General features: G+C 44.4%; 1 protein-coding gene across 1 annotated transcript; it reads left to right on the forward strand.

Moving 5' to 3' along the window:
- Positions 1-7,825: 7,825 nt before the first annotated feature.
- Positions 7,826-22,104, forward strand: LOC147023919 (uncharacterized). The gene is made up of 2 exons (XM_085889923.1): positions 7,826-7,938; positions 8,220-22,104. Exon 2 carries the CDS (start codon positions 8,380-8,382, stop codon positions 21,625-21,627), a length of 13,248 nt encoding a protein of 4,415 aa, XP_085746049.1. The 5' UTR covers positions 7,826-7,938; positions 8,220-8,379; the 3' UTR covers positions 21,628-22,104.
- Positions 22,105-23,586: the final 1,482 nt, after the last annotated feature.

Genomic DNA, 23,586 nt, shown 5'->3' on the forward strand with positions numbered 1-23,586 from the left:
TTCGAGGTATGCACACTCACCTCTCAGCTGCTGTACAGCCTGGGTTTGAATCCCGGCCAAGCTATAAACGATCATCCTGGTGATTCATCAATGGATTCCGTTCCTCGGATGGATGTTAAACGGATGTTCCATCTGCCAGCATTCCTTGGTGGACGTTAAAGACCCCACGGTGTCCTTCGCAATGAATAGGCGAGCTATCGCCGGCACCCTGAGCAAATTACAAAATTCCTGCCCTGACCACTGCTGGGAAGGTGATGGCATACCATTTAGTATAACCCTTGCCAACAAACTGCTTTGGCAGTACCGACGCTCTGTAACGGAGTATGGTACATCCGAATCAGAAGATAACCACCTTAGTGGTTTTACCGCTTCTTACCCTCAAGCTTTTTTTTTTTTTGCAAGTTCAGTCAAAGCATTTACACCAAAGAATGTTGTGTTTAAATTGTTTTCTTGAAACGTGAACAATGTGTTGAACTCTGGAGTTAAGATGTAAAAGTTTGATGGAGTTTTACCAAGTTGTTGTTCGTATTCTGAATGATTTAGTGTTTTGGCAAAAAAAAAAAAACCCTTAAAATTCTTTATAAATGAAAATGCATTTTAATCAGAATATTTTCCCTGAATATGTTTCCATATCCAACTCCCTTACACTGTCTCATGTTTAAAAACACAAACAACCGGGTGATGTAATGTTAATTGTGTAGTTATGAGTCCATGAAATCGTTTGAGGAAACTCTTCTCAATATTGACTGTAGAACTGGGTACCTCTTATGAGCAGTGGGCAATGACCGTCCCTTCAATGTTGGCTTGTTGTTGTCATATTGAAATTTGTGAGGACTAGTGCGTGCCCGTACGTGCCCGTACGTGCAAAAAATTAAAAAAAAACTTTCAAACCGCGTGCCAGAAACAGCAATCACACAGGCCATTCCTTCGCTCTCGCATGCCCGTACGTGCGTGGCCGTACGTGCAAAAAAAAACTTTCAAACCGTATGCTAGAAACAACAATCACATAGGCCATTCCTTCGCTCTCGCGTGCCCGTACGTGCGTGGCCGTACGTGCAAAAAAAAACTTTCAAACCGCGTGCCAGAAACAACAATCACACAGGCCATTCCTTCGCTCTCGCATGCCCGTACGTGCGTGGCCGTACGTGCAAAAAAAAACTTTCAAACCGCGTGCCAGAAACAACAATCACACAGGCCATTCCTTCGCTCTCGCATGCCCGTACGTGCGTGGCCAGACGTGCGTGGCCGTACGTGCAAAAAAAAAAAACTTTCAAACCACGTGCCAGAAACAACAACCCCATAGGCCGTTCCTTCGCTCTCGCGTGCCCATACGTGCAAAAAAAAAAAACTTTCAAACCGCGTGCCAGAAACAACAATCACACAGGCTATTCCTTCGCTCTCGCGTGCCCTACGTGCGTGGCCAGACGTGCGTGGCTGTACGTGCAAAAAAAAAACTTTCAAACCGCGTGCCAGAAACAACAATCACATAGGCTATTCCTTCGCTCTCGCGTGCCCTACGTGCGTGGCCAGACGTGCATGGCTGTACGTGCAAAAAAAAAAACTTTCAAACCGCGTGCCAGAAACAACAATCACACAGGCCATTCCTTCACTCTCGCATGCCCGTAGGTGTGTGGCCAGACGTGCGTGGCCGTACGTGCAAAAAAAAAACTTTCAAACCACGTGCCAGAAACAACAACCCCATAGGCCGTTCCTTCGCTCTCGCATGCCCGTAGGTGCGTGGCCAGATGTGCGTGGCCATACATGCAAAAAAAAAATTTCAAACCGCGTGCCAGAAACAACAACATCATAGGCCGTTCCTTCGCTGTCGCGTGCCCGTACGTGCAAAAAAAAAAACTTTCAAACCGCGTGCCAGAAACAACAATCACACAGGCCATTCCTTCACTCTCGCATGCCCGTAGGTGCGTGGCCAGACGTGCGTGGCCATACATGCAAAAAAAAAATTTCAAACCGCGTGCCAGAAACAACAACATCATAGGCCGTTCCTTCGCTGTCGCGTGCCCGTACGTGCAAAAAAAAAAAACTTTCAAACCGCGTGCCAGAAACAACAATCACACAGGCCATTCCTTCGCTCTCGCATGCCCGTACATGCGTGGCCAGACGTGCGTGGCCGTATGTGCAAAAAAAAAAAAATCCAAACAACTACACAGCCCGTTCCTTCGCTCTCGCGTGCCCGTACATGCGTGGCCGTACGTGCAAAAAAAATAAATCCAAACAACCACACAGGCCGTTCCTTCGCTCTCGTAAACGACGACTGGATTGGGGCATTGTGTTTATCTATAAATGCGCATAAGAAATCGAGAAATTATTAGAATACAGGAACTCATCACTATCCGGAAGTCCGTACGTTGTAACCCGTAATGGGGAACGCGCTCTAACTTGGCCATAACTTGGGAACCACTTGACCGATTAATTTCAAACCTTTTGAAAGGCAAACAAACAGAGATTGCTGGAATTATAGATAGATAGAAGATAGATACTGTGGGTGCAAAACGCCAAGCAACGTGTCCTGTTATTGGTAACGAAGGCGCCCTTTCCCCATCGGCCAGGCTTACGCAGCAACGTGTCCTGTCATTGGTTTGGTAAATAAATGGCCATAACTTGGGAACCGCTTGTCCGATTAATATCAAACCTTGAAAAGGCACATACTCAGGTCCCCAGCAATATACCTGGCAAGTTTCAATTAGATCGGACCAGAGGTTGGCGAGAAACAGCGGACACACACACACACACACACACACACACACACACACACACACACACACACACACACACACACATACACACAGACATACAGAGATTGCTGGAATTATAGATAGACAATGTGATTTTGTGCAAAGTTGTTGATACTTATTTTGGGTTTTGCAGATCCTCCTGCCCAGTACCTGTGATAAATGGACAAAACCAATGTGCAATTGAATGCAGTTGAGATGCCCTGATGGACTGAACGGAGGTGTCCACAATCAAAAAGGCTCTCTGGCAAGAGGCAAGTAATACATCCGTTAAATTAATTTCCGCAGCACATGGTCGTTTTGAATTTTGTACTGTACCGCACAATCCTATTGCAAGTTTATTTATTTCAAGCAGCAGGACATGTTTCACTGATGCTACAAAGATAAAATATTCCATTTTTACCGATCAACTTGTTTGTAAGAGTGTCAATGGCTTTCGCACTCCAATAACTCCATTTGAAAACTCGAACGACACTCGGTAGAGCACATACCTCTGCCAGGCTGAACGGTTTATCTTTTGTATTCCACCGAGAGGCCGGACTCGGATCCGCATCGTCACCAGAATCGAAGCAATTCGTCCTCGTCACATGCCCAACCTGCCTACCAAGTTTCGTCCGAATCCGTCCACAACTTTTTGAGATATTGTGCTACATATCGTTTTTGACCCCATCTCTCAATTGTGAAGAATCACTTCAAAAATTCTTGTTCGGATCTTCACCAAAATCGAATCGGTTCATCCTTGTCCACGCAACCTGCCCACTGAATTTAATCCAGATCTGTCCGTAACTTTTTGAGATATCTTGCTCACAGACAAACAAACAACCAGACAGACAGATCGGGGTGAAAACATAACCTCCATCCATATATTGAGAGAAAGATGTATATATATTTTTTTTCACCTGACCAAGTAAGTCATTATATCAAGGTCAATGACTCATTGTTCCTTCAAGGTCAGTACTTCTGAATGTTACTTTGGCTGGCATTGCCCATTGTAAAGAAAGACCATAAGCTCCACAAAAATAATTAAAGCAAAATAAGAGACATACAAGAGATGGAGAACAAAGTACTCCTTAATAAAGAAAACACTCAACAGTCGTTTTGTTTAAATCAGGTTAGCGTGTTCATGTTCCCATCTGAACCGACGACTACCGGTGGTCCAGGTTAAAACCCCGTGTAGTACAAGTATTTGTACATTTTTACCTCTGCCACCGAAGGTGGACGGAGGTTGTTGTCACCCCTGTTTGTCTGTCTGTTGCTTGCAAAATCAATGATTCGCAAGTATATTGGTTTGTCTGGTCCTTTAATCCTTGGCAAAAAATTTTTTGCCACGTACGTTCATCTGTTTGGTTAGTTTGTTACCTGCGAAATCGAAGATTTTTCAAGTATATTGGTTGGTCTTGTGCATTGTTCTGTCAGTTTGTCTGTCTGTTTTTTATTTGGCGAAAAAAAAAACAAAACTTTTTTTTTTTGACAAGTGTGTTGATCACTTCCATTTGTTTGTCTGTCCGCTCAGCTTTAATCACCTCCAGGTCACAATTTTCTACCGATCTTCACGAAACCACCGACGCGTGGAATTGGTGGTAGGACAGAATCCTATTTATTGAGGTCAAAAGGTCATCATAGGATAAAGGTCAATAACTTTCTCAAATTTCTAAAATCCTCAATTTTCATCCCATTGACTTGAAATTTGAAGAGGATTTATATTTCACTTCTCTGGATTCGACCACCAATTATTTTTGAGGTCAACGTCAGCCAAAAGGTCAACATAGGCCAAAGGTCAACAACGAAGCTGGAATTTCTATAACCCTCAATTTTCATCCCACTGACTTGAGATGTGAAGAGGATTTACATATCGGGTCACTGAATTCAACCACCAATTATTTTTGAGGTCAACATCGGCCAAAAGGTCAACATAGGCTGAATTTCTAAAATTGTCAATTTTCATCCGATTGACTTGGGATTTGAAGAGGAGTTGCATATTTGGTCATTGAATTCAACCACCAATTATTTTTGAGGTTATTATGTTTCATGGATTTCACAAGTATTGTGCTCTGCACGACGTCTTCTTCTTGTTTGTGTGCAGGATATTTCAAAAAGTTGTGGGCTGATTCGGATGAAATTTGATGGGCCGTTTGGGTGTGTCACAAGGACGAATTGATTAGATTTTGATGAAGATCCGAATCTGGAGTCGGCTACTGGAATTGTTCACTGATTCTTCACCATTGAGAGATAGGGCCAAAAACAATATACAGCACAATATCTCAAAAAGTTGTGGATGGATTTGAACAAAACTTGGTGGACAGGTTGGGTGTGTATGCCTCATGTTGACGTAATGCTGAGGGTGACGAGCTTGGGATCTTCGGGTCCTGAGTTCAAATCCTGCTTGGCCGTTGGATTAATACCAGGGTGTGTGACAAGGAGAAATTGATTCGATTTTGGTGAAGATCTGAATCTGGATCTGGATATGAGAATTATGTAATTTTTAAAGTAATTCTTCACCATTCAGAGATAGGGCCAAAAACGATTTCTCGCATGATATTTCAAAAAGTTGTTGGGTCCGATATTTTCTACCGGATCAGGCAATGCGTGGCGGAGGTATGTGTTCTACCGAGGGCCCTTCTAGTTGTTTTTTTTTATTTTCGGGAGCGATTGAGGCAGATGTGAGTTGCCTATACATCACCCAAATAATGGTATGTGTCAGAAGAACGTGTTGAATGCTTGGAACAAGATCACCCATAGGGTGGGTTCTCTGCTTGTCTGAATAAAACATCAAAATGAACAGCTCACATGTGTGAGAACATGAAAATCAAACCACTGTAGTTGGTTACATAACAGTGTAATGTTTCAGTGTTCTCCATGGGATTGAATCAACAGGACATCGATTGAGGTGTGATAACCGCCGTGTGTAGTAAAGAGAAGCTGACCTTTCGGAGCGTTAACCTTTCATCAGAGTAAAGGTGTTTACGTTAGCTTCCTCAGTGTGTTTACCCTCACTCTAGTTTTGTTCCGAGGAAGGGTAAATGCCCGAAACGTCAGCTTCTCTTTGCTTCGCACAACAGTTAGCATACCTGAATTAGCGCCTTGTGAATTCAATCCATCGTTCTACCTGTCCGCCGATGCAGATCAACACGAGCCTTCACTAAAACTAGTTTTACTTTTCAGAATAGTTTCATTAGATAAAGAGCACGTGATCGCCGTTTTGTTCGCCTTCGCTTTTACCAAAGTATGTGTGGGAGTTGTGTAGCATTTCCCAGGCAGTGGCATGCTCCGTCAGGAAACGGATACACTGTAATTGGGATTAGTCATAGGCTCATAGCACTTCTGATGAAGGCAACTTTATGACTGAAAAGGCCAGCCTGAGCGTTTGTCCGCGTGAAGTTTGTTCACTTGGGTTTTACGTCTATGCCGAGGATAAGCAATTGATCCAGTGCCAGGCAATTCCTCAGCGATTACCTGGGTGATTCAGGGACATTATTTAGATGCGTCGAAGCAGACGTATGGTATCGCTGGAGATACAAAATTAATACCCGCTTAATATCAGTGGAAATTGTGTCGAGATTGGCACGGCGTTTTAAAACCCGTTCAACGGATGGGTCCAACGTCGCAGAAATGTTTCCTTTCACTGCACGAACCGCGTAGGCCCCAAGAAGTGATCGGCACACTTGTTTTTCTGGATGGTGGCGCCACTAGACCGTAGGTTGTTTCTCCATGCCGCATGCTTTGGTGAACAAGTGATTGGTTAAAATGATCAAGTTCGATCTTTGCAGGAATTGTCAGAAACATACACATTTCAACTCAAAACCTCATACAAAGTGAACATTTTCATTTACACTCGTGGTACATCTAGGGGAGCATTTGTGTGGTATAACTCCAAGCAAATTGGTATCGCTATGTCAGGGATAAAAGGGGTATTTCTTAACAGTCCCATTGTGAAACTCAGTACATAGTTCTCTATTTTATTTCTCAGAAAGATTGCCCTTCCCGTCAGAGTATTACTCTCGGTGGCTTTGCATCCGGATACGGGGTCTTTCAACATCGTGTGACCTGCTTGCTCGAACACACACACACAGTAAATTGATGTATGGCTGAGCTGTGCGACTCCATTCGGAACCCGAGCCGAGCTGTCAAAACAAAAACTTTGGTCCCATCCAGCCGTTTATTCTCTTACTCCTCACCTGTTAACTCTGAAGATATTATTACTGCCGCAAGAGTGGTGTGCCAATCATATAAACTATCCTAAAATCGTATGGTTGAGACGATGAGACTTCGGGAATTAAACAGCAGCATCAAGTCTCCGTTCCCGCAACGAAGCCCTCACGCTGCTGCCGGGATGAAACGATGACCGCTCGAACATGGCGCCTATTGTCATGGGGTTTACACATGCAGGGAAGCAGGAACTTGGTTAATACACCGTATTTTTACACCCACGAGCTCTGCACAAAGCTGAAGCCATAACCACATCCAAAACACATCACTATAAAATAAATAAATAAAATGCAAACGTAATTTGGTGGTGTTTAAAAAAAAAAAAACACAAGTGTATCAGAATAGGGGTGGATGGAGAAGGCACTGTCGGTGTTGGGTGTATAAACTCCTTCTGACTGTACATTACCTTTGGTTACAGTTATGTACTCAGATGTAGTGCATCTCATGTGAGAGTGAGTGTTTCATGGCACTTCATCCAGAAAGGCCTCCTTGGCAAAGGCGGTGGGCCCAGGCTGCCCTCGCACAAAGTCAGCAGGTTATCTGCTCCACACAGGAATGGGCGAGAGAGGCCAAGCGGAAACGCGCACACCCGGCATTCCGACCACGGCCTGCTTGCAGCATCTCCCCCAGCCACACTGTCTTGTCCGATGCCACATCTTTGGGTGGTCAGAGGAGCCCACTTATCTGGCCAATGTTCAACCACCAGTCTCTAGCAAGAATTTAGTGGGTTTCCCCCCCTCCTCAGCATGATGCCATAATATCTCTTGTGCTGAAAGCAGAGGATAAAACATTTTTATAGGCTGAGCTTGACATCGGGACATTTTGTCGTTGCTCATTAAGCAACAAGGTTCGTACGTGATGTGGAAATATTTGACGATCCAGTCAATGCAATGTTAAACGAATAGTTAACACATCATTCAACTGAATGAGCAAAGGTGGCCGGAGGTAGACCCTGACATCAAGGTCTTTTCCCAGAAGAAAGGTACTCCAACTCTCCATGCGATCTCAAGACACGTCGAGATTTGATTGTAGAATGAGTATTGTAAAATATATTTCACTAAAGCTTTCACATCAAGCTTGCTTGGTGTTGGAACACGTTTATCACAATGTGGTGAGAGCTTTGACTTGATGACCTTTGCACCAAAAATGGATCTTTAAAATCAAATTAAAAAACAGTATTTATACCAAGGCTAACCTCCATCAAGTTGTTGTGCACATAATTTACACAAAGCTTTGTTCATTGTTCCCCCCTCCCCACTGCAGACACTCTTGAAAGAAAACTGAGACTGGCCAGAACACACCTGCAAAGATATGTTATTGCGGAGGAAGCCTCTTCGTCATCTATGGGAACAATCGGGCTGATCGTGCTTAATGCATCGGGCAAGGCATCCCGGATTGTGGCCACGAAGGCTGCAGGAATATAATGACAGATCTCAACAGGCAGCCATTTGTAATTTGTAGCAGGGAATCCGAACATGGAGATGTGTGCATGAGAAACGGTGCAGTGAAGCCAGCTCCACACAACATTGTTCCCGATCTCGTGGCAACGCTGTTTCGTTCCAAGACGGGCAGATGTCAATCGTATAGAGAATCGCCACCCGTGAATGGCTTTTCGACAAATGAAGAAGCCGGTGAGCTGGACAAAGAGCGCGCTCGGCACATTGACAAGAGCGGAGAATGCTCAGACGGCAGGAATAGCCGACTTCCGTTTGCTACTTCGTCGGTCAATGGCAAAGTGTGTAATCAACGACAACAAGATGCAAAGGTTGTTGAGGTGGTTGGTGTGCTGAGCAAGGCGAAATCGGGAGGACCAACAATTGGCATCGCTTATCCACAGCAGAAGGTTTTGCCTTTGAAGAAAGTTCCAGCATCTCAGGGTCCGCCTGTCAACGGCAGCTATCGCTTCCATGTACCTCGTATCCCTGAACGCGAGGCCGAGCTACAGAAAGAAGACATCCGCTACCGGCAGTGTGCTAATGGCGCAGCACTTCATTCCACAAAGGTATCATCAAATGGCGCTTGCTTCGTGGAACAACCAATGCAACAACACATTCAGCAACAACAACAACAACCACCACCAGCCTCATCTTGTGATAATGATTTTCTCTCCATTGTATTATCCTCAGCATTGGATGGAAGATTTCAACAACCCCGGCAGATTGTTGACTCTGATAGTGGTGGAGGTAGCCCCTCGTACCCACATTTCTCTTGGAACCCAACAGCAGGCAGTATTGAGAATAGTGGACATTCAGATTCTTCACAATTGTTTGTACACAAATCCATACCTGCTATTACTGGAGCACATTCATACTATTCAATACCTTATGTTTGCAACCGTCAACATCCAAGTGGCACAGCAAAAAACGTTCAGACGGCACCTTACTCGGCAAGCAAGTCCACGGAGGGCGTTTACAATGAGCACAGTAACCTCACTCTCGCTTGTCCTATTTCTGCTTTTTCTTCGACCACTGAGAGCCTTTACCATCATACAAACACCTCCCAATCTTCCATTCTTTCTTATCCAACCCCAGAACAGGCTCATACCTGGCCCATCCATCTTCATCCGACTGCGGCCTTTGGGCAAATGCACCACAATGTACAAGACGTGACACAATGTGTTCCGTTAGCCTCAACCTCAGTTCCTGCAGAGCAGAATAATGTTTACAGTGTTCCCTTGGTCACCTCAGGGAAGTCCTTGATACCAACACAACCGCAGCAAGTAGCAACAATATTGCCAGACCTCAACTCAGGACAGCCTCTAATCAGTTCTAAAACTCCCACAGGGAATCTTGCCCACCTCTCCCCGTGGGAAGTTTTGGAAAGTCTTTCATTATCTATTGATCAACCAAGTTATGATGAGTTCTGCAGTGGGGAGAGAGGGTTATCCTACCCAGTGGATGGTGACTTCTTTTCAGCAGGAAGTATGCCTGGTACTGCTGCACCTTCATTGTCACATGAATTTCAAGGTCCTGTTGAACCGCATGGCGGGGTCATGCTGAGCAAGCCAAACTGGCAACAGACCTTTCATTCTCCTGTTACTCCAACCCAGAATCGGATCAAACTGTCAAGGCAACTGGGCCAACAATTGATCACGCTTTCAATCCCAACAGCAAAAGACCTTCCCTGTGGGACTTTTAGACAAGAAGGAAATGCTTGCAGTGATTTAAACAAACCTAATTCTTCATTAGGCAACTTGCACAAGCCATTACGTGCAGTAGGTGCAGGGAAAGAAGATGGCACCTCCGTTTCCTTTTCCACATCTGAAGGTTTGACAAAGCTCTTATCACCTCTGCCTCAGGTAGAAGCCTGTTTCATTCCTACCTTGAGTACATGGTCTGAAGGTCCTCCCTCTTCCTCAAGTCCCTTCCAGCCCAGCAATGACTCATCTTCAACGTTCGTGTCATCAAACGTCCCCTGCTCTGTTGCAGAGGATGCCATTGGCAGCAGTTATTCTGATGTTCATAATGCAAGCCATTCGAAGATTCACTGTATGCCGGAGATACCAGGAAATTTGACTGCAACTCCTGCACTGGACATTTCAACACAGGCCTTCTTGCATGACTTCAGCAGTACAAACCTGTATGGTCTTGATGTGTTCCTGACCTGCAAGCAGTGTGATCAGAACTTCAATGATATTCCTTCACTGTTGCATCATCGACAGACATGTGGCATTCACCACCAACCCTTTGGACCCTTGTTCACCGAGAACTGCTTTGAGACATCCAAAGATCCTGAGGATACTTCTTCAGGAAAAGTCGAATCACAAAAACACGTGTCAAAATATGGTGGTGTTGACTGTAGCCTCCCAAGACTAGGAAAAGAGGAACACAGCTCAGGCCTAGGGCAGCATGAGACCACTGTACTCGCTGCTCCGGGACTTGATGTTGAAGATGTAGCTCAACTTGAAAGCCTCATTGTAGAAACACTGAATGGTCTGGAAAGCCCCACAGATGACACTGAACTGGACAGTAGTTTTATTGAAGCCTTCACTGTCGATGAGATGCCAATATCAAAATCACCGACATCAATGAAGACAAATAGTGTTGGAAAGCCCACAAATATGCAACCCCCAGGAAAGGAGGTTTTACATGAGCTTTGTGACATGTCACACGCTAAGAGCATTGGTAACGAAATAGCCAAACATCAGACGAGACCACCTGAGAATAACCAGATTACCTGTGGTAGAAATGTGTCAAACAGAAGCAAGGGCAAAGACATGCAGCAGCTTTACAACGAGAACAAGAGGAAAAAGAGAAGTCTAGGCCGAACGAGTAAACCTGCAACTCCTCTTTTTGCAAAATTTCCACAGAGAAAGAAAACCGGTGCACAGAAAACGCATACATCAACGGGCCTACCGAAAAAACTTGTGGATAACAGTAAAACTTCAGCAGCAGTCAACAACAGCACAGCAGGAGGAAATGCAAGTGCAGAATCCCAGCAACCGAGTGCTGCCAGCAACAATGTTGCGGCTCATGAGGATAAACTTGAAAAACACATTTTTCATGCACAAAAACAAATGATGCACTCTGCACAGCAGACAGCTTTGCAAAATGGTAAAAAGTTCAAGGTTACCGACGGCAAAGCGGTCAGCGGCAGGCTAAACAAAGAGCTCATTCACAAAATAGTCTTACAGAAGAATCGTTTTTATAAACTAAAATCTAAGCCAACCAGGTCGGCTTCGGACAAGTTCAAGCTCGTCTTGAACATATCAAAATCGGTAGCTGAAAAGCATGCCTTCAGTGAGTATGAATACTTTTCTGACTCTGAAACGAAGGAGGATTCCAGACATGCCAGCTGCAAGCCATTCCACAGCAAGGAAAGTGGGACGCTATCTGCAGCTCAGGGCATGGTTAATAAACTCAAGATAAAGAAGGAGACAGATAAACCGCAAACGCCCTTGACTTCTGCTTGGACAGATAACTTTAAGCAAGAATCTAAGGCGAAAAGCAATGCTCAAGCTGGGGATTTGAAGGAGATGAGTGAAAATAGGGATTGGTACAAACATAGGCTCAGTAGACTGTGCAATGTGAAAAGAGACACTGCAGAAGACTTCCTGAAGCAGCAAAGAAGCAAGGTAAATACTCCCAGGAAAAACAGGCACCTGAAGCGGGACATGCAAAAGTGTGACTCGATGAATGGCACCGAGCATCATGTGCAAGCCGCTCTCACACAACAACCTCGTAGAGGGAGACCGGCAAGGTGTATGTCAGCCCTCCTTGCAGCTAATGCTCCATATCCAAGGAAACAGAAGTCACTCTGTCATAATAAAACTTCAACTGAAAATTTGGTCGGTGCCCCATCAATCCTTGAAACGAGGACCGACGACAACCTGAAAGCAGAAAAGCAATTTTCAGCTATGGCTACTGCCTGTTTAGAAGAAAACAAAGAGAGCAGTGCAGGCATTACTGTTTTCAGAGTGGAAAACAGCCATCGAGAAAACTCTACAGATGCAATTAAAAGCCATAAAATGAAGCAACAACAAGAGCTCGACAAAGCAAAGTTACATGACCATGCTGATGCAGCTCGCAGTGAAACTGTGAACGTTTCTCTGTGCACAAATGGTAAGAGTGCAGATACAACGAGCGATGGCGAACATGTGCTTTCTGCACAGATATCTCTTTTTCCCACCTTGAAAAATACATCCGACTCTGAGCACTCGTGCGCAAGTGCTTCGGGTGGTGAGAGCAAGAATATGCAATCGGACGTTGTATCATCCACGGAGACCAGCGTTGACAGTACTTTAAACGACAACCCCCTCATGAAGGATGACCTCACTGGCTCCTTTCTGGATGAAACTGTACAATCGGAGACCGTGAAAATTAAAGCCCACTTCGATGCCACAAATATTTTACAGTCTCTAGAATTGGATGAGCAAGAAGAGAATAATCATGCACATTTTACAGCACAAGATGACTTCAGTGATGGCTGTCAAAAGACGCATTCGATTATGGTGGACAAAGGTTGTGAAGGTCACGCTCCAGACGTGACTATCAACAAGGAGGATAATGGATGGACATTGCTCGATGACATCACAGGAATGTTCTTAAACAAAATAGAGTCTGATCCAGAACTTGAACTTCATATGAACCTTGGTGCTCCAGGTCTTCAAAATAAACAATCTCTTGACTTTTTGTCAGACCTTTCCTGTCAAGATATGCAATGCAAGGACGCCGCAGCAGACATTAATCAAAAATATAGTGACAATGTAGCAAAAGAAACTTTGCTTATCAACTTTGAAGAAATAACTGGGAAGGAAGAGGATAAGGAACAACTTTTGGATTTGACTGTGAAAACATTTTGTGAAGAAAGAGGCCAAAAAAATGAAAGCATCTTAAAGCAATCGATGCCTGACTTTCAGGGAGACGGTGACATGACTATCACTATCAATTCTAACTCGTGTGCTCTTGAATATGACTTTTGGAGCTCAGAACTCAGCGGGCTGAGCCCTCCATTTACGGTGGAGGATCATCATGACGGTGGGCTCAATGTACTGGAGAAGTTCCTCCCATGCAGTGAAGAGATCCTTTTTGAAAAAAATTCTCATTTCGAAAGAGGCTGTGATATTGCTCTGGCAAAATGCCAAGATCTCCCGAAAGAGGTCGTCAACCTTGTCATGCATGATACTTCAGGTAGTCGAGAGAAAGAGCAGCCGGTGGAGGATATGGAGGAAAAAAGTAACGGCGCTCTACCTGTGTTTTCTCAAATGTTTTCCGAATGTTTCGAAGCGGAGATGAAAACGATTCGGACACATTCAGCATTAGGACCTGCTGAAGCTAATTTGAACGATCCCTCAAGTACGGATTTGTATATTGAGATATCGGATGAAGATCCAATGAAACCTGAGAACTCCACAACAGACGCCTCAATATTGGAAGTGGAGCCAAACAGGCAAAGCTTCATGATAGGTTATGTGAAAGAAGAAACTCGATTAGCAGCCGATGTAAAAATTGCGGCTACTCGGAATGAAGTATGCGAGGTGTACAAAACGATGTCCGAAGCTTCCTCAAAAGAGGACATTGTACAAAACTCAATAGCGACGAGTGAGAGTTGTGATAGCATTCCAAGTCCTGCATTCTTCATCAATTCTCCAGTAGTAAAGAACGCACTTGATAAGGATATGAGTGACTGCTTTGGAGGAGTCGATGTACTGGGAGAAGAGAACTGCAAACATCACAAAGATGCTTTCTCATCCATGATGACGGAAGATGAAAGTGACAATTCGCTCTTGCAATGTTTGCACAGTAATTTATCCGATGCCATCTCACATGTTGAGTGGAATCTAAAAAATGACTTTAAGGACGCCTCAAGTGATCATACCCCTTCTCTAGTCGGCATATCATCCAATTCAACGGACATACTTAAATTTGAAAACTTCAAACTTGATCACGAAAGTAGTTTATACGACTCTCCACAGGCTGAGGGTATAAACGAGAAAATATGCATGACAGTCGATGCAGAAGAAAATGTAAAATGGAACCTCACTTCCGATGATCAACCTTTGTTTGAAATGCAGTTCACCGGCCAGGATGAAACGATATCTGAGAATCTCGCAACGGAGTCGCATGCTGACGCATACGGGACTCCTTTTCAAGATTACCAAGTCGGTGAAGATTTGCAAAAGCATGATAACATGACAACTGACCTTGCAAGCCTCATAATGGACTTTTCACCGGTGATGGAGGAAGACTCCGACGATATTGTCATTTCTGAATCCAAAAATGAGAAGAATCCAAAGCTAACTGCAACAGTGTTGCTGTCATCATGTGAAGATTGTCCTGAAACTTCCATCATGCCCTTTGGTATCAAAACAGATTCCAATGTTCTCAAAATATGTATCCAAGAGGAAATAGGTGCAAATGTTTCGTGTACAAATCTAGATAAATGTAAATCCCAAGATGAAGGTGAATCGTTTTCCTCGCCAGTTGACGTGCCAGATGCGAAGACTTCAGGATTACATGACGTTCCAAAGGAGTGCGATCTTAACCTGATACACTTACAAAACGAGAAATGCTCATCGACGGCTAACACTCAGTTGCGTGATGAGCCTGACGAAGAGCTCAAAAGTAAAAACGATTCCAATATATCTACAGGACATGTTGGTGCCAGTGATATTGAGCAGGGAATGTGTGACGTGAACTTACAAAACAATTTGAAGTGCGATGAAGATATTATTTCTTACTCGGAGGCTCCTTTGACGGCGAAAAGAAATAGAAGTCACGGATATCAGGAGATGCAAGCAATGGAATTTTTCTCGATCTTCGACAAAAAAGTTAGCTTGGAAAATGTCGAGTCTTTACAAGAACTACGTAATGCAGAGCTGACGGACAACGCGCATTCAGGAGCGAACCAGAACAAGAGGGAGCTTCCGCTTGAGGATGCCATCAACATATCACGAGGTCTCTGCAGGAAGAAAGGCAACGAAGCGACTCCTGAACATTTAAACCAAGTCATCGATGAAGTATGTTTACATTTACCTACTGTGCCTCCTGCACTAGCAATTTTAAGTCCTCTGCATTCTCATGAAGGAACGGCTTGCTCTGGTGTGAGTGACTTTGTTTTCAGCGATAAACAACCGCAACATTTAGACGAGGACAATGAAGCGAAACAAAATCCTGGCATCTTTCAGGACTGCGGAAATATCACCGAGGCAATTTATCCCTCAGTTTCTGCCGAAACCGAGAATGTGCATGCGGATGTCGGTAATTCGCTCGACGATGCTGAAAGAAAGCGCAATTCATTTGAGACGACGAGTACTGCCAAACGGTTTAGCCAGATCGCCAGATCCCCTGAAACAGAAGTTAAAAATGGGGTGACATGGTTTGCCTCAAGTCGAGACCTCCTAGAATGTGATTTATGTAATTCACGCTTCAAGACCAGTGTTGCTGTGAAAAGACACAAAGCGAAGAAGCACTCATCACTTTCAGATGTGTATGCCCATGCTGGCAGCACTCAGGAACAAAGTGCAGCTGTGAAGGACTGCGCTATCATTTCTGACGAACCATTCGCAGGTTTGAATAACTGCAGTAAAGTCTCCGAGGAACCATACGCGGGTTTAAGGGACTGCATCGTCATCTCCGAAGAACCGTGTGCAGCTATGACGAGACAGGCAAGCATCTCTCAAGAACCATGTGGCGGTACGAGTGACTGCACTAACATCTCCAAAGAACCATGCACGGGTACGAGGGACTGCATTATGATCTCTGATGAAGCATATGCAGGTAAAAGGGACCATGGTAGCATCTCTCGAGAACCATGTGCTGGCATGAGGGACCATACAAGCACCTATGAAGAACCATGTACACCTATGAGGAACTATACAAGCATGTATGAAGAACCATGTGTTGGTATGAGGGGCCATGCGAGTACCTCTGAAGAACCATGTGCAGGTATAACCGACTGCACTAAAATCTCTGCAGAATCACGTACAGGTATAAGGGACTGCATTATAATCTCCAAAGAACCATATGCAGGTACAGGGAACAATGCAAGCATCTATGAAGAAGTATGTGCTGGTATGAGTGACTGCACTAACATCTCTGATGAACCATGTGCAGGTGTAAGGGACTGCATTATAATCTCTGAAGAACCAGATACAGATAGAAGGGACCATGCCAGCATTTCTGAAGAACCGTGTGCAGTTATGAGGGGCCATACGAGCATCTCTGAAGAACCATGTGCCGGTATGAGAAACTGCACTAACTTCTCCGAAGAACCATGCGCAGATATAAGGGACTGCATTATGATCTCTGAAGAACCAGATACAGATAGAAGGGACCATGCCAGAATTTCTGAAGAACAGTGTGCAGTTATGAGGGGCCATACGAGCATCTCTGAAGAACCATGTGCCGGTATGAACAACTGCACTAACTTCTCCGAAGAACCATGCGCAGATATAAGGGACTGCATTATGATCTCTGAAGAATCAGATGCAGGTACAAGTGGCCATGCTGGCATCTCCAAAGAACCACGTGCAGCAGCTATGATGGGCCATGCGAACACATGTGAAGAACCATGTGCCAGTATGAGCGACTGCACTAACATCTCCGAAGAACCACACCCAGATGTAAGGGACTGCATTGTGATCTCTGAAGAATCAGATGCAGGTACAAGTGGCCATGTTGGCATCTCCAAAGAACCATGTGCAGCAGCTATGAGGGGCCATGCAAGCATATCTGCAGAACCATGTGCTAGTATGAGCGACTGCACTAACGTCTCCGAAGAACCACACCCAGAAATAAGGGACTGCATTATAATTTCTGAAGAACCAGATACAGATAGAAGGGACCATGCTAGCATTTCTGAAGAACCGTGTGCTGGTATGAGCAACTGCACTAACTTCTCCGAAGAACCATGCGCAGATATAAGGGACTGCATTATGATCAATGAAGAACCAGATACTACAGGTACAAGGGGCCATGTTGACATCTCCAAAGAACCATGTGCAGCAGTTATGAGGAGCTTTGCGAGCATATCTGAAGAACCATGTGCCAGTATGAGCAACTGCACTAACTTCTCCGAAGAAACAAGCGCAGGTATAAGGGACTGCATCATAATCTCTGAAGAACCAAATCCAGGTAGAAGGGACCATGCTAGCATTTCCGAAGAACCATGTGCAGTTATGAGAGGCCATACGAGCATCTCTGAAGAACCATGTGCCAGTATGAGCAACTGCACTAACTTCTCTGAAGAACCAGGCGCAGATATAAGGGACTGCTTTATGATCTCTGAAGAATCAGATGCAGGTACAAGTGGCCATGCTGGCATCTCCAAAGAACCACGTGCAGCAGCTATGAGTGGCCATGCGAGCATATCTGAAGAACCATGTGCCAGTATGAGCGACTGCACTAACGTCTCAGAAGAACAACGCACAGGTATAAGGGACTGCATTGTAATCTCTGAAAAACCAGATGCAGGTACAAGGGACCATGCTAGCATCTCTGAAGAACCATGTGCAGCTATAAGGTGCCATGTGAACATCTCGGAAGAACCATGTGCCAGTATGAGTGACTGCACCAATGTCTCCGAAGAACCGCGCACAGGTATAAGGGACTGCATCATAATCTCTGAAGAACCAGTTACAGGTACAAGGAACCATGCTAGCATCTCTGAAGAGCCATGTGCAGCTACGATGGTCTGCCCGAGTATCACTGATGAATCGCATGCATATGTGAGGGAGCCATGTGAGAGGCAGGTTTTTAAAAGTTCTGCTGCTGTTGCTTTGATGCCATGTGGGACTTTTATGGAGAAAGAACTGACTAAAGAAAATGCTGCTACAACTTTTAACATGTTGGAGGCAAGTGATTTTTGGAAACTACACGGTGAAGGAAGACATGGTTATTCAAACAAAGGTCATGATGAGCAACTACAGCAACAGGTCATTTCAAGCATCGGTGGAAACTCACGACCTTCAGCGGCTTGTGATGTGGGCTGCATCAATATTAAAGTTAAACCAACGAGTGCCGCGCCAAATGGTATACAAGGTACAAAGCACGAGGAAAACCACGATGTCTACATGACTCGGAAGGATGCGTCGGATCCTGAATCGGAAAAGATCAATCGATCACTAAACGTCAAAGAGTACGGCACCAAAGCACCAGCTCTTGAAGGGATAGATAATTTGCCATATGATGCTGGAGATAAAGTGGACAATCAATTTGTTCCCACAGAGAATCACATTTTCCCTCATTCCATGGCGATTAAGGAAAATGGGAAAGCTGTTCTGCGAAGCAATCCAAGCTCTGCACAGAACACCGATCGTCACGCTCATTTTGAGAGTATGGAACAGACCACTTTTGGAAAGGCAGTTGACAACAGTAGCTTAGAAGTTGAAAGTTGTCATGACGTAACGTCACTGGAGACGTCTACAAAAGAAGAAACTGCCGTGGAGGATATTCCAGAGCTGGCAGTCGTGCCCCTCATTGAACCACCATTACTCGAACTATCTGAAGATCCCTTTACTGAAGTGATACAGCGACATCTTGACATGTTTTCTGTTCATGTTGACACAGTAAAAGCAGCTTCTCTTAATAGAGATGTTGAAAAACAGATAAAAAATGATTTTGAGGAAAACGGCTTGCCCAATTCAAAGGGGCTTGACTTCTGTGACCTATCAATGGCCACAAGAGACAAACAGACTGCTGCATCAAGCTACACGGACAGTGGTCCTTTTATGGAATATATGGATACAATTGGAAAAGAAAGAAGGTTTACATTTAATCTTTCTACTGAGATGGTGGCTTCAGATGCCAAAGAGGAGACGCACGAGATGAAGGCCAAAACGAAATTGACAATGTCTCCAGAAGGACATTCGTTGGAAGCAATCCCAGATGAAAGCATCTTGCCGAATGGAAAACCAAACAGAATCTCTTCTGATCACCGAATACGAAGCAAAAGCAAACAGTACAAATGCAAGGTCTGTTTCCAGTGGTTCTTGACTCTCGGTGAGTTAGACTTCCACAAGCTTTCACATGTTCCTGTTCCTCCACCAACATGCTACATGTGTGTCCAGCGCCGCTTCAGCTCACGGGGACAGCTGCGCGAACATCTACGTGAAAAACACGGCAAAGGCACCGTAACAGCATGGACCTGTGGGATGTGCCTGAGGGAGATCTCTGACATTTGGATGTACAATGAGCACCTGCGTGAACATGCAGCCAAGTTCTCTCGCAATGGACAAGTGCACGAGATGGCAATGCTGGTGCATGTGACATGTGGTGGTGATATCGTTGCTTTGGGCAATGGTAAGTCTTCTACCAACAGGGAAGAGCAGCAAGGGGTTACGGAGAGTGTTGAGAAGACTGAGTGCGAGGCGGGGAAGGAGGAATGGGATGGCATTGGAGATAGGAAGGAAAAAGATGTATATGAAGCAAGTTCAGCAAAAAAAGATGAAGAAACTTTTCTCAATGTAAATGAAATCCAAGATCCACAATCCATCACAACTCTTGATGATTCTATTGCTGGCAACCAAGTTAGCCAACCCATCAATGGGTCTAGTGAATGTAGACTGGTCAAGAAGAGTCTTGACAACCAGGTTAGCGGGACCAAGGCGGATGCAGAAGCAGAAGTAGAAGCAGAATCAAAGCAAGATTCCGCAAGCACAAATGTTTTTGTTAGCTCTGCAGTTGAGTTCGAGGCACACGTCATGACCCCTTCAATAGATCCAGTGCCGCAAGCACTTGGTACGCACTCCGACTGCAAGGACCCATCAAGAGATTGCCATCATTGCGGCAAGCAGTTCCCAAAGCCCTTCAAGCTTCAGCGGCATCTGGTTGTGCACAGTTTTCAGAGGGTTCACCTTTGCCCGGTTTGCCCGATGCTCTGCTTGGAAGGGTCTGATCTCCGTGCGCATCTAAAATTCCAACACGGGAATGAAGACGAAGCTGAGTGGCGGCCCATTACACTTTACAACTGTGAGCAGTGTGCTGATGTCATGCATGTCATCAAAAAGTCTTTCATATGTAGCACTTGCAACTACACCTTCTCAAAGAAAGAGCAATATGACCGGCACATGGAGAAGCACATTCCAGCTTCTGGCACAAAGAGGAGACATCGCCCAGCAAAGAGGCCAAAAGAACCCAACTCATCAAACACATTCAGTCCATCCAAAGCCTCCAATGATTTTCCCTCATTAGATGAGAGAAATCCCAAGGAAAACTGTACCAGTGCTGGAAATACCAATTTCAGTGCCAGGCAGGAGGATCCTTTGCAGATAAGCTCGTTTCTCAAACATAAAACGGCTGAGTCGTTGGATGTGGTTGATAAGTTAAAGGACAGCAAGTATGTGAGTAATCCATCAAATAAGACGGCAAGAGATTTAGCAAATGGAAAAAGTCAAGGAGGTGTTCTCCTTGAAAAGCAGGTGGACTGTCATCTGGACCAACTTTCCACATCTGTTTCAACAAACGATGTAATTACGCCATCATCATCAGTATTACCTCCAAAAAAACAAATTGCTAACGAAACCACAAAACCTGCGAGAGGGATGATTAGACAGCTGGAGATCGAATCTGCACTGACAACAGAGGCACAGCCATTATGGAACTGTGGGAGACTTTGTCTTACCAATGATGTGTACTATTCCCTTAGTAACAAAGCGGTGACATTCACTGAAACCCATAATGTGTTGGACACTCCAATGGCAGCCTGTAATAAAGATGTTTTAGAGGATAGGAAGCCAATTGGAAGCTCTGTTTTCACCGTTGAGTCTCAAGGTGGAGAAAGCAACAGATCCCAGACGAAAAAAGCTTTTAAGAGGACGATGAGTGATGTGCTGCTTCCAAAAGCAGAATGTGTGATGAACACTAAAGTGTCAACGACGAACAACAACATGAAACTGCCTAAAGCTGCCAAAGGGTCAAAAACGAGTCACAATGTCAAAAGTGCTGGCATTGGCATCGCTCAACGTCAAAGCGTCGGAGACCTTGAGGTTAAAAAAAGGTTTGAAGCACAAAGTTGCAGCACGAAGGAATCGAGAGGTTTCTCGAACCGTCCTGACTGTGCCAAAAAGATCTGCCTTTCTTCTTTTAGCTCACTGCAGCAGGAGGACGTTGCAGGGATTAGGACAAAGCCCCCAACATCCGGAAGTTGCAATTCTGCCAAATCCCAAAGGGATTTCCTCAATCAGATGTTTGGACATCGAATGTCCACCTTCAAGATCCCGCTGCGGAAATGATATCGGGACACTGCGTACGACTCGGGCCAATGCTGTTGTTTGCTTGTTTTCCTCGCCGTTTATGAAAATGGCGCATCTTGTGTTGAGTGATCGAAATATATGGGACAAAATGGCAAACCGTTCTCCATTTTTGCTCAAATTACTTCGTTTAAAAGGAAATAACTAGAAAATGAAAATAATTTTTTTGAAACAAGACAGGTGTTCGATGATGACGTAGGATGCTTCCGTTATTGCACGACGGAATAAAATGTTATTGTTTACAAATACATAACTCATCATTATATTCATATGTACATTGCTTTCAGTATCAGGTGCACACTCAAATTAATGATTATTACAGCTTTCTGTGATCAGCGATCATGATTTGTGCTTGCTGTTTGTGGATGACAAACGGTTCGATGGATACATACAACATGTGGTGCTTTTTCCAGTCCAAGGCTGTGAAAACCAATACAGAGACATTCTGTATCCGACAGTGATATTCTGTTTATATTTGATTGGTGCTACAATGAACTACAACCAAAAATATTGATGCAACGGTGCTGTTTGATATTTTTATTACCTGAAATCATCTTGTGGATGAATATTTTGTACCATGTAATTCTAGGAAAGCTGCGTTTTTCTTTTTAACAGAATTTTATTTCATCAGGAGGACACTGGCACACCATAATATATCGTCAGATTTGGCTGCACCTTCGCTCTCAGCAAACCTTGTGTTTCGTCATCGTCCGTCGGACGCGTGGAAGTTTGTGTCAGATAATTTGGAGCAGTGCATGCATCGTCACCCACTCGCTCGTTCACTCGTGTACAGTAACTGGTTTTGTGTTGCTTAAAAGAAAAAAAAAACTACACAATACACAATGTGCAATACGTTTGCCATTGTTTACTTTGAAGCATTTTGTTACAGTCTATTAAAAGGGACAGCAAAACTTGGTCATGGAGGTGCTTTAACTGCTCGAGCCTGATGCTTGAGACAAAAGAAAACAAAAATATTAATTAATGGCGAAAAAAAGTCTTCTGTATCTCCAAACATAGGTATTACTACTAACTCATAATGGTGCTTTTTTTTTTCCTGGATTTTCATGAACATTGTGTTCTTTTTCTGGCCAAAGAAACAATAAAAATGCTATACATCAAGCTGTGTTTGCTTTTTCTGTTCTATCAAGTGATACGTTCTTATACTGCAGGTTCACAAACTATCCCGCACAGTTTCTCAACCATGCAGTCGGCAGTCTGCAGTTGCGTCCTTGCCTGCTGAGCAATACAGAAAAACCAGTGGTTTAACATGTGCAGAGGGGGAGGTATAAGAGGGTTTTGGGTTGTTGTTTTTAGGGGAGAGGGTACGGTGTCCGGTGGCATTGATAGTGTTTGGTGAGATAGCCTCGCAAGCAAGAGGACCCAGGTTTGACTTCCAGATATGGTGAAACACTGGACAAGTTTCCTTACTCCAAAGTTTCCTCTCTTTTCCAAGCAGTAAGTTGGACTCCAGTTGTTAGTCGATTGGTGGATCCCTTTCCGGGATAATGGTTCTGCCAGTGCTGATAGCAAGTGGCCTGGATGCCTCGGATATTCCTTGACACCAGGTTATGCTGCTTGCTATCTCAGAGTGTGGTTGCTATGTGAGCAGCAGCTCCTTCGTTGGAAACAAATTCACGCACACGATGTTCACATGTCATCTGTGAATGGCCATCCTCCATTGTGAGAGGAAACCATTATTACCTCTGCCACCGAAGGTGGACGAAGGTTGTTTTCATTCCTGTCTGTTTTTGTGTTTGTCTGCCTGTCTGTCTATCTGTGCGCAAGATATCTCAAAATGTTATGGGCGGATTCGGATTAAATTTGGTGGACAGATTGGGTGTGTGACAAAGACGAAATGATTAGATTTTGGTGAAGATCTGGATCTGGATTTCGGTGAAAATCTTGTATCAACTTTGGTTAAAGTTCAATCACTGGTTCACA

Source organism: Eptatretus burgeri, chromosome 7 (genome assembly GCF_056783735.1).
Source record: "Eptatretus burgeri isolate ZD-2024b chromosome 7, Ebu_testis_v1, whole genome shotgun sequence".
NCBI lineage: Eukaryota > Metazoa > Chordata > Myxini > Myxiniformes > Myxinidae > Eptatretus > Eptatretus burgeri.